Source organism: Littorina saxatilis, linkage group LG6 (genome assembly GCF_037325665.1).
Source record: "Littorina saxatilis isolate snail1 linkage group LG6, US_GU_Lsax_2.0, whole genome shotgun sequence".
Lineage (NCBI taxonomy): Eukaryota > Metazoa > Mollusca > Gastropoda > Littorinimorpha > Littorinidae > Littorina > Littorina saxatilis.
In genome coordinates, this window is record NC_090250.1 from 47,605,773 (window position 1) to 47,617,204 (window position 11,432).

At 45.9% G+C, this 11,432-nt stretch overlaps 2 protein-coding genes across 2 annotated transcripts; one reads left to right on the forward strand and one right to left on the reverse strand.

Moving 5' to 3' along the window:
- Positions 1 to 191: 191 nt before the first annotated feature.
- On the forward strand, positions 192 to 5,558 carry LOC138968031 (uncharacterized). Its single transcript, XM_070340592.1, has 4 exons — positions 192 to 497; positions 2,228 to 2,445; positions 5,142 to 5,327; positions 5,390 to 5,558. The coding sequence occupies exons 1-4, from the start codon at positions 396 to 398 to the stop codon at positions 5,556 to 5,558; spliced, it is 675 nt and encodes a 224-aa protein (XP_070196693.1). The 5' UTR covers positions 192 to 395.
- Positions 5,559 to 9,203: 3,645 nt separating this feature from the next.
- On the reverse strand, positions 9,204 to 11,432 carry LOC138968032 (uncharacterized). Its single transcript, XM_070340593.1, has 2 exons — positions 11,418 to 11,432; positions 9,204 to 11,099 (listed from the first exon to the last, which is right to left on the reverse strand). Exons 1-2 carry the CDS (start codon positions 11,430 to 11,432, stop codon positions 9,204 to 9,206), a joined length of 1,911 nt encoding a protein of 636 aa, XP_070196694.1.

Here is an 11,432-nt window from a genome sequence, read left to right on the forward strand (position 1 = left end):
GAGGGAGGGGGTGGGTGGTGGGGGAGGGGGGAGGGTGTATGAGGGGTCCGGGTACTTTGACGGCCATACTGATTTGCCGAAGTGATACCGAGGTTGTCAGTCAAACACTGTATAGCTACTCAGTACAAATAATGCCATGCTCCCTGTCACTCGAGCAGTGCGTGAACGCTGACACGGATCGGGATAAACTGCTTTTGTTTTGCAATATTTCTTTCCATTCTGGATTTCCGGACGCGGCACTGATGCCAGCCGGTTAGAGTCAAGTTCCAGCAGAGTTTGGGGGTCACAGCTGACGTAAGCCCACCGCTTGCCGTGACGTCGGCCGCTTCTTGGAAACATGTGTACAATTCGTGCTCTCAGAGTCCACAAGGTCTCGCAGAAGATGACATCACGTGATGCGCAGAAGCTGCAGACTGTTCAAGATGTCGTATCGCTTTGTGGATCTCCGTACAAATACCGACAAGACTGGCGAAATGACGCGATTGCCCAGATTTAGGGTAAGCGCACTTTGACAGAATTACATTGTAATAATATTTAATTGTCAGATAGATCATGGCTTCAAACGTTTCAGGTTGACTAACCAGAGGTGCGGGTGGCTGTGAAACGAAAGTGTCCAAAGTTTGAGAAAGATGTCAAAATGAAAAAGTGGAAACGGGAAGATTAATGGCAGTCTCAGTGTTGACACTTACTTACTGAAGTAAAACCGCGTTTATGAAAAGCAATAACTTCGGCTACGAAATTGAAGTTATTCTGAAAACCTTCCTCCGGACTCAAGGGACATGGAACATGTTGACGGAGAGAGTTATGAGCGTGCAAAACGATTTCAAACTGCAATACAACCGGTTTTTTTGTAATACCAGTTATATGACTGGAAAGGCCTTTTATTTCCCCACCATAATTTTTGAATTTGATTGTGTTGTCGACTACAGGTTCTACTGTACAGACACTACTTTATGTAAAATCAAGCTGTTTGCTGTATACATATTGGTAGGGGAATGGATGGTCTTTCCAGTCATCAAATGATCAATTTTATTTTAAGGCCTAAAAAAAAAATAGGTGTGGTTACGGTAACCCGACCTACCCTATTTTTAGGGGCCGACCCTATAACTTTTTATTACATTTGTCAAAAACAAACAAAAAACACACACAAGAAAACGAGTGCAGAAAACGCAATGAAAGCGAAAGCGCCCGAGTCGCACACTTATTTCCCTGTCAAGTAGGTTTAATTTGTACACATTAGAAAAAAAAGTTTTAAAAAAAAAGTGATTGCCAACCTTCCTACCCTATTTTTTTTTGGCTATGTTACCGTAACCACACCTTTTCTTTTTTTTTTGGCCTAATACAATAAACTGTCTCATCACAAAGATTTGCACTCTCACGCATGTGCCTTGTTTTTTTTTAAGCCGAGTAGTATAGAAAACCATGCATGCACAAACAAGGTGAATGCATCATACACTAAACTTATGTAACATTAAGACTTGTCAACTTTGCCATCCTTGGCAGTTTGCATGAAAAACAGTACCTTCCCCCCACCCCCAATGCAATTGGAAACAGGAGTACTTGGGCCACAGTTGTTTTGTGTTTGAGGGGGGGGGGGGGGGGGGACACCAGGAAAGTAAGCTGAACAGGTTTTTGTGTAGCTGTCATTCTGTTAGACTCCCAAACCACCCTGACCTGAAATTTGAGTGCAACATTTGCTGCTCAGAGTCGGAGACTGAGAACCTCTACAGGTTGTTCTCAGCAATGCTGTGCATCACACTCATGTTGATCTAGCTGTTAGTTGACGTAGCTGCTCTCTTTTTTCATGTCCCCTAAGTTGGAATGATAATAATTACAGGGGCGGATCACATCATTTTTAAGAGGGGGTTTCCAAATTTCTTTTTGGGACGGATCGACGATGCAAAGTGTTTTCTTGAGAAACATTTTGATAAAAACAAGGAAAATAACATAGCAGTCTGGTGCTATCTGAGCCATCAATTTTTCTTTATTTTCAAATTTTTTTCTTTATCTTAATTTTTTGTTACATTAAATTAACACAAAAATTAGGCTGGGGGGGGGGGGGGGGTTCCGGAAACCCCGGAAATCCCCCCTGGATCCGCCCCTGAATTACCAATTGGATCTAGACAGTTGCCCTGAATGAAGTCTGTTTAGATTTAGAGCAAAGTGTAAAACATTTCATTGTTGACGCTGTCTTTAGTTGTTGACTTTGTATTATGTGTTTGGTCAGAATCCTGCGGCCGCCCTGGGTTTGCTGCCGACTCCCCGGTCCTGCCGCCTGCCGAACTCACCAGCATCCTCCCCGGACGGTAGCCGTGTGGCCTCACCAGATCTTGAAACCTCACCTATGCCTCATACCTCATCTGTATCACACTCCCCACCTGGCCCAGAGGCCTCTCCTGAAATTCATGGCATGCTTACGCCCCAGACCTCACCACAGCCATACAGGTAAACCAAACTTTGATCCCACGGTATCATTTGTTCTGCCCGTATTGTAGGGTTGTATTTCCGTGTTCCCTTGTCCCTAATATGTGTTTTACTTCGAAAAATTAAACTACAATCTAGGTGTGTGTGTTGCAGCTTGCGTTATTCAGTGTCTTCCACTATACATGTCATGGCGGGGATGTAGCTCAGTTGGTAGCGCGCTGGATTTGTATTCAGTTGGCCGCTGTCAGCGTGAGTTCGATCCCAGGTTCGGCGGAAATTTATTTCAGAGTCAAATTTGTGTGCAGACTCTCTTCGGTGTCCGAACTCCCCCCCGTGTACACTACATTGGGTGTGCACGTTAAAGATCCCACGATTGACAAAAGGGTCTTTCCTGGCAAAAATTGCTTAGGCACAGTTAATAATTGTCTACCTATACCCGTGTGACTTGGAATAATAGGCCGTGAAAGGTAAATTTATATGCACCGAAATGGCTGCAATTACTGGCCGTATAAAATTTCATCTCACACGACATCACTGCGGAGCGCCTAGAACTGTACCCACGGAATAAGCGCGATATAAGCCTCATTGATTGATTGATTGATTGTCCGATGTGTGCCAGACTGTGTCTGTCCTCAACGTTAACCCCACTTGTTGTGTTCTTGCTGTGCTACAGGTATGAGCCAAAATGTCCCCAGTACTACATCACTTAATGTGTCTATATTACAGGTGTGTGTCTCAGTGCCCCAAGTACATCATCACAAGTCATGATCGCCCTGTGTCACAGGTGTGTGTATCGGTGTCCCCAGGACGACATTACAATGTCATTGTCTTTGTGTTACAGGTGTGTGTCAGTGTCCCCAGGATGGCATCACATGATCTCTTTGTCTTACAGGTGTGTGTGTCAGTGTCCCCAAGTATGAAATGACTGATCTCTTTGTGTTACAGGTGTGTGTGTCGGTGTCCCCAGGATGACATCACATGATCTCTCTGTTTAACAGATGTGTGTGTGTGTCAGTGTCCCTAGGACAACATCACATGATCTCTCTGTGTTACATGTGTGTGTGTCAGTGTCCCCAGGACAACATCACATGATCTCTCTGTGTTACATGTGTGTGTGTCAGTGTCCCCAGGACGACATCACTTGATCTCTCTGTGTTACAGGTGTGTGTCAGTGTCCCCAGGACAACATCACATGATCTCTCTGTGTTACATGTGTGTGTGTCAGTGTCCCCAGGACAACATCACATGATCTCTCTGTTTAACATGGTGTGTGTGTGTCAGTGTCCCCAGGATGACATCACTTGATCTCTTTGTGTTACAGGTGTGTGTGTCGGTGTCCCCAGGATGACATCACATGATCTCTCTGTTTAACAGATGTGTGTGTGTGTCAGTGTCCCTAGGACAACATCACATGATCTCTCTGTGTTACATGTGTGTGTGTCAGTGTCCCCAGGATGACATCACTTGATCTCTCTGTGTTACATGTGTGTGTGTCAGTGTCCCCAGGACAACATCACATGATCTCTCTGTGTTACATGTGTGTGTGTCAGTGTCCCCAGGACAACATCACATGATCTCTCTGTGTTACATGTGTGTGTGTCAGTGTCCCCAGGACAACATCACATTATCTCTCTGTGTTACATGTGTGTGTGTCAGTGTCCCCAGGACAACATCACATTATCTCTCTGTGTTACATGTGTGTGTGTCAGTGTCCCCAGGATGACATCACATGATCTCTCTGTTTAACAGGTGTGTGTGTGTCAGTGTCCCCAGGATGACATCACTTGATCTCTCTGTGTTAACAGGTGTGTGTGTGTCAGTGTCCCCAGGATGACATCACTTGATCTCTCTGTTTAACAGGTGTGTGTGTGTCAGTGTCCCCAGGACAACATCACATTATCTCTCTGTGTTACATGTGTGTGTGTCAGTGTCCCCAGGATGACATCACATGATCTCTCTGTTTAACAGATGTGTGTGTGTGTCAGTGTCCCTAGGACAACATCACATGATCTCTCTGTGTTACATGTGTGTGTGTCAGTGTCCCCAGGACAACATCACATTATCTCTCTGTGTTACATGTGTGTGTGTCAGTGTCCCCAGGATGACATCACTTGATCTCTCTGTGTTACATGTGTGTGTGTCAGTGTCCCCAGGATGACATCACTTGATCTCTCTGTGTTACATGTGTGTGTGTCAGTGTCCCCAGGACGACATCACTTGATCTCTCTGTGTTACAGGTGTGTGTCAGTGTCCCCAGGATGACATCACTTGATCTCTCTGTGTTACATGTGTGTGTGTCAGTGTCCCCAGGATGACATCACTTGATCTCTCTGTGTTACAGGTGTGTGTCAGTGTCCCCAGGACAACATCACATGATCTCTCTGTGTTACATGTGTGTGTGTCAGTGTCCCCAGGATGACATCACTTGATCTCTCTGTGTTACAGGTGTGTGTCAGTGTCCCCAGGACGATATCACATGATCTGCAAATGTCCCGAGTACAACATGATCTCTAATCTCTTTGTGTTTACAGGTGTGTGTATATATCAGTGTCTCCAGCACAACGTAATGTGATTTCTCTGCCTTGCAGGTGTGTGTGTGTCCATGTGATCTCTTTGTGTTACAGGAGCATGCAATCGTGTCACCAGTACAGATCTCTTTGTGTCGCAGATGCGTGTCTTTGTGTCACCAGTACATCACCTGATTATCTCTGTTACAGGTGTGTGTGCCAGCGACCACAGTCCCTCATCATGTGTTCTTCATGTGGCTTCACTGTTACAGGTGTGTGTGCCAGCGACCACAGTCCCTCATCATGTGTTCTTCATGTGGCTTCACTGTTACAGGTGTGTGTGCCAGCGACCACAGTCCCTCATCATGTGTTCTTCATGTGGCTTCACTGTTACAGGTGTGTGTGCCAGCGACCACAGTCCCTCATCATGTGTTCTTCATGTGGCTTCACTGTTACAGGTGTGTGTGCCAGCGACCACAGTCCCTCATCATGTGTTCTTCATGTGGCTTCACCTTCACTGGGCGTGTGCGCAGTCCCTGCAGCGCGCATCCTTCCCAGATCTACCTGATGGACAATGAGGTGTGCCCTGAGTGCAGCTCCGCCTGTCTCAGGGAGTACAAGTACTAAGCTCTCTGACTCTTATTAGTTATTACACTGTCTCTTCACAAGATGGACGCTTTCTTTCGGAGACTGAGTTATTTGTTAGGGTGTGGGTGATACCCCTCAGCTCACAAGCAGACCGAACAAGATGAGGAAAAGAACATTTCACATGCAGTTGAACAATTTTGACGAGATATTTAGTACAAAAAAGCAAGAAACTCACAAAGAGTGTTCTTTTTGTTAGGATAGAGACACCTTTTGATGGCTGTTCATGCTTTGCACCTCAGTATGTGTTGTCACAGTAACTGCAATTTTGTAGGTAACTTTAAACTGTTTATGTTGGTCGTTGTCAGCGTGAGTTCGTCCCCACGTTCGGCGAGAGATTTATTTCTCAGAGTCAACTTTGTGTGCAGACTCTCCTCGGTGTCCGAACACCCCCGTGTGTACACGCAAGCACTAGACCAAGTGCGCACGAAAAAAAATCCTGTAATCCATGTCAGAGTTCGGTGGGTTATAGAAACACGAAAATACCCAGCATGCTTCCTCCGAAAGCGGCGTATGGCTGCCTAAATGGCGGGGTAAAAACGGTCATACACGTAAAAGCCGTGGGAGTTTCACCCCATGAACGCACAAACAAACAAAAACAGTTGATGTAGGCTTATGTTGCTGCATATTTACTGGGTTTTTTTTGTGTGTTTTTGTTTGTTTGTTGTTTTTTGTTTTTTTTGTTGTTTTTTTGTTTTTTGTTTGTGCTTCCAACATTAACAGTAAAACAAAAATCGCAAAACACAAGCAGTATTATTTTAGCCGGCATTGCATGTAACTCCTGAGCTATGCAAGATGATTGTGTACTTGTGCAAGAACTAGCCTTCAAATGTGGTTTGTTAACTTTGATGAGACTTAGCTTTACAGGTGAACAATGCAGTTTGAGCATTTTTGTCAGAGAGGTCAAAGGTCAAAAGGTTTTTGTGTGTGTTAACTGGTGTTTCCAATGCTTCGAGTCTGTTGAAGGAGCATAGGTGGGGAATATATATATATGGTTGAAGAGAAGGGAGGATGTTATGCAATAGGATGGAATGGTCGTGGCCGAGTGATAACGCACTTGCGCTCGGAAGCGAGAGGTTGCGAGTTCAACCCTGGGTCAGGGCGTTAGCAATTTTCTCCCCCCTTTCCTAACCTAGGTGGTGGGTTCAAGTGCTAGTCTTTCGGATGAGACAAAAAACCGAGGTCCCTTCGTGTACACTACATTAGGGTGTGCACGGTAAAGATCCCACGATTGACAAAAGGGTCTTTCCTGGCAAAATTGTATAGGCATAGATAAAAATGTCCACCAAAATACCCGTGTGACTTGGAATAATAGGCCGTGAAAAGTAGGATATGCGCCGAAATGGCTTCGATCTGCTGGCTGATGTGAATGCGTGATGTATTGTGTAAAAAAATTCCATCTCACACGGCATAAATAAATCCCTGCGCCTTGAATATGTGCGATATAAATTGCATAAAAATTTTTTTTTAAATCCCTGCACTTAGAACTGTACCCACGGAATACGCGTGATATAAGCCTCATATTGATTGATTGATTGATTGAATTGTCCTGATTTTGAGCGGAGCTAGTTAATGCAAGCTTGCGAGTTTTACATTCCTTCACCATCAGGCAAGGTGATGAAAAAATGTTTTTGCCTTTTGTTTAATTGTTTTTGAGTTTTTGATTGATTGATTGATTGAATTGTCCTGATTTTGAGCGGAGCTAGTTAATGCAAGCTTGCGAGTTTTACATTCCTTCACCATCAGGCAAGGTGATGAAAAAATGTTTTTGCCTTTTGTTTAATTGTTTTTGAGTTTTGCTTTTGTTACCTGTTCGGTGGGCTTGCATATAAATCATGTTAGATGCTTGTTCCATTGCTCATGTGCAGCTTTTTACTCCTCAATGGACAGCTGGCCCACAACGATGATTTGATATTATTTGTTTTTCCTCTTGGACAGATGTTTAGATATCAATTGTTTCTTGTACTGGACAGATAATTCTGTATGATCTGTTTTTCCTTGTACTATGTTGCAAGCCCCTGTAGCAATTTTTTGATTAGTGCTTTTGTGAACAAGAAACAATTAACAAGTGGCTCTATCCCATCTCCCCCCTTTCCTCGTCGCGATATAACCTTGAAAGGTTGAAAACGACGTTAATTAAACACCAAATAAATAAATAAATAAATCTGTTTTTCCTATGGATTGGGACAGATGATAAGATATTGTTTTTTGTTGTTTTGTTGTTATTGTTTTTTTTTTAACTGGACAGCTAGTCCGAAATGGTGCATTTCATTGCTTTCTCATAATTGATATCTTGTTAAAGATTGATATAATTGATATCTTGTTATTTTTTTTTGAGTGCATGTGTATTTGTGTGCATCAATCTCATGTGTGTCTGTCTGGGGAAATTGTTTTTCCTTACACTTAGCGGCTAGTCAGGACACAACTTTCCTCATTTGATGAGTTTCTCAATTTCCTTTCCCGGTGTTACTGATTATAGGTTGATTGCTCAGCTTTTTGCTAACTGGAAGAATCTGCCATTAACTCAAGTTAGATTTCTTCTACCAGGAGTAATATTACGGTGTAGGCCTATCCCCTTTCATGAGTAAGCTTTATTGTTGATTGCCCCACTGTCCTCATTCAGTTTCCCCACTGTTTTCTGTCTTCCCGCTGCCACCCTTTTGTTCTACCTCAACCGACCCCCCTCCCCCCTCCTCCTTCTGTTTCCATCACTACCCACCTTGTATTTTTTCCAACTGTTTTCCTTCTGTTCTTCCAACTGTTCTCCTGTTTTCCTCCCATTTTATTTTTTTTGCCCCCCCCCCCCCCCCCCCCCCCAATTCTTCCTTCTCTGTCCCACACTGTCTCCCTCCTGTAATCCCCTCTGCCTTCCTTTTGTTTTTCCACTGTCTTCCTTCTCTGTCCCCCATTGTTTTCATTTTGTGCCCCACACTGTCTTCCTTATGTGTCCCCCACTGTCTTCCTTATGTATCCCAGTCTGTCTTCCTCCTGTGTTCCCCTCTGTCTCCCTTTTTGTTTTCCCACTGTCTTCCTTATGTGTCCCCCACTGTCTTCCTTATGTATCCATCACTGTCTTCCTTATGTGTCCCCCACTGTCTTCCTTATGTGTCCCCCACTGTCTTCCTTATGTGTCCCCCTTCATCTTCCTTTTGTGTCCCCCACTGTCTTCCTTTTGTGTCCCCCACTGTCTTCCTTTTGTGTCCCCCACTGTCTTCCTTATGTGTCCCCCACTGTCTTCCTTCTGTGTTCCCCACTGTGTTCCCCACTGTCTTCCTTATGTGTTCCCCACTGTCTTCCTTATGTGTCCCCCACTGTCTTCCTTCTGTGTTCCCCACTGTCTTCCTTTTGTGTCCCCCACTGTCTTCCTTATGTGTCCCCCACTGTCTTCCTTCTGTGTTCCCCTTCATCTTCCTTTTGTTTCCCACTGTCTTCATTTTGTGTCCATCACTGTCTTCCTTTTGTTTCCCCTTCTGTTTTCCACTGTCTTCCTGCGGTGTTCCACTCTATATATATATATATATATATTCTTTTTGTGTTTCCCTCTGTCGTCCTTTTGTTTCAACTGTCTTCTTTCTGTTTTCAACTGTCTTCCTTCTGTGTTCCCCACTGTCTTCCTTCTGTTTTCCACTATCTCCCTTCTGTGTTCCCCACTGTGTTCCCACTGTCTTCCTTTTTGTGTTCCCACTGTCTTTCTTCTGTGTCCCCAACTGTTTTCCTTCTGTGTTCCCCACTGTCTTCTCTGTCCCCCACTGTCTTCCTTCTGTGTTCCCACTGCCTTCCTTCTGTTTTCCCCACTGTCTTCCTTCTGTGTCCCCCACTGTCTTCCTTCTGTGTTCCCCACTGTCTTCCTTCTGTGTTCCCCACTGTCTTCCTTCTCTGTCCCCCACTGTCTTCCTTCTTTGTTCCCACTGCCTTCCTTCTGTGTCCCCCACTGTCTTCCTTCTGTGTTCCGCACTGTCTTCCTTCTGCCGTGTTCCCCACTGTCTTCCTTCTGTGTTCCCACTGTCTTCCTTCTGTGTTCCCACTGCCTTCCTTCTGTGTTCCCCACTGTCTTCCTTCTGCCGTGTTCCCCACTGTCTTCCTTCTGTGTCCCCCACTGTCTTCCTTCTTTGTTCCCACTGTCTTCCTTCTGTGTCCCCCACTGTCTTCCTTCTGTGTTCCCCACTGTCTTCCTTCTGTGTTCCCCACTGTCTTCCTTCTGTGTTCCCCACTGTCTTTGTTCTCCACTGTCTTCCTTCTGTGTTCCCCACTGTCTTCCTTTTTGTGTTCCCACTGTCTTTCTTCTGTGTCCCCAACTGTCTTCCTTCTGTGTCCCCCACTGTCTTCCTTCTCTGTCCCCCACTGTCTTCCTTCTCTGTCCCCCACTGTCTTCCTTCTGTGTTCCCCACTGTCTTCCTTCTGTGTCCCCCACTGTCTTCCTTCTGTGTCCCCCTCTGTCTTCCTTCTGTGTCCCCCACTGTCTTCCATCTGTGTCCCCCACTGTCTTCCTTCTCTGTCCCCCACTGTCTTCCTTCTGTGTCCCCCACTGTCTTCCTTCTCTGTCCCCCACTGTCTTCCTTCTCTGTCCCCCACTGTCTTCCTTCTCTGTCCCCCACTGTCTTCCTTCAGTGTTCCCACTGTCTTCCTTCTGTGTTCCCACTGCCTTCCTTCTGTGTTCCCCACTGTCTTCCTTCTCTGTCCCCCACTGTCTTCCTTCTCTGTCCCCCACTGTCTTCCTTTTGTGTTCCCACTGTCTTCCTTCTCTGTCCCCCACTGTCTTCCTTTTGTGTTCCGCACTGTCTTCCTTCTCTGTCCCTCACTGTCTTCCTTCTCTGTCCCCCACTGTCTTCCTTCTGTGTTCCCACTGTCTTCCTTTTGTGTTCCCCACTCTCTTCCTTCTCTGTCCCCCACTGTCTTCCTTCTGTGTTCCCACTGTCTTCCTTTTGTGTTCCCCACTCTCTTCCTTCTCTGTCCCCCACTGTCTTCCTTCTCTGTCCCCCACTGTTTTCCCACTGTCTTCCTTTTGTGTTCCGCACTGTCTTCCTTCTCTGTCCCCCACTGTCTTCCTTCTCTGTCCCCCACTGTCTTCCTTCGGTGTTCCCACTGTCTTCCTTCTGTGTTCCCACTGCCTTCCTTCTGTGTCCCCCACTGTCTTCCTTCTGTGTCCCCCACTGTCTTCCTTCGGTGTTCCCCACTGTCTTCCTTCTCTGTCCCCCACTGTCTTCCTTCTCTGTCCCCCACTGTCTTCCTTCTTTGTTCCCACTGTCTTCCTTCTGTGTTCCCACTGCCTTCCTTCTGTGTCCCCCACTGTCTTCCTTCTGTGTTCCCACTGCCTTCCTTCGGTGTTCCCACTGTCTTCCTTCTGTGTCCCCCACTGTCTTCCTTCTGTGTTCCCACTGCCTTCCTTCTGTGTCCCCCACTGTCTTCCTTCTGTGTCCCCCACTGTCTTCCTTCGGTGTTCCCCACTGTCTTCCTTCTCTGTCCCCCACTGTCTTCCTTCTCTGTCCCCCACTGTCTTCCTTCTGTGTTCCCACTGTCTTCCTTCTGTGTTCCGCACTGTCTTCCTTCTGTGTTCCCACTGTCTTCCTTTTGTGTTCCTCACTGTCTTCCTTCTCTGTCCCCCACTGTCTTCCTTTGTCCCCCACTGTCTTCCTTCTGTGTTCCCACTGTCTTCCTTTCGTGTTCCCCACTCTCTTCCTTCTCTGTCCCCCACTGTCTTCCTTCTCTGTCCCCCACTGTTTTCCCACTGTCTTCCTTTTGTGTTCCCCACTGTCTTCCTTCTCTGTCCCTCACTGTCTTCCTTCTGTGTCCCCCACAGTCTTCTGTGTTCCCCGGATGTTTTTTCTTTTTTTCGATAAATACTTTTGATGACGTCAT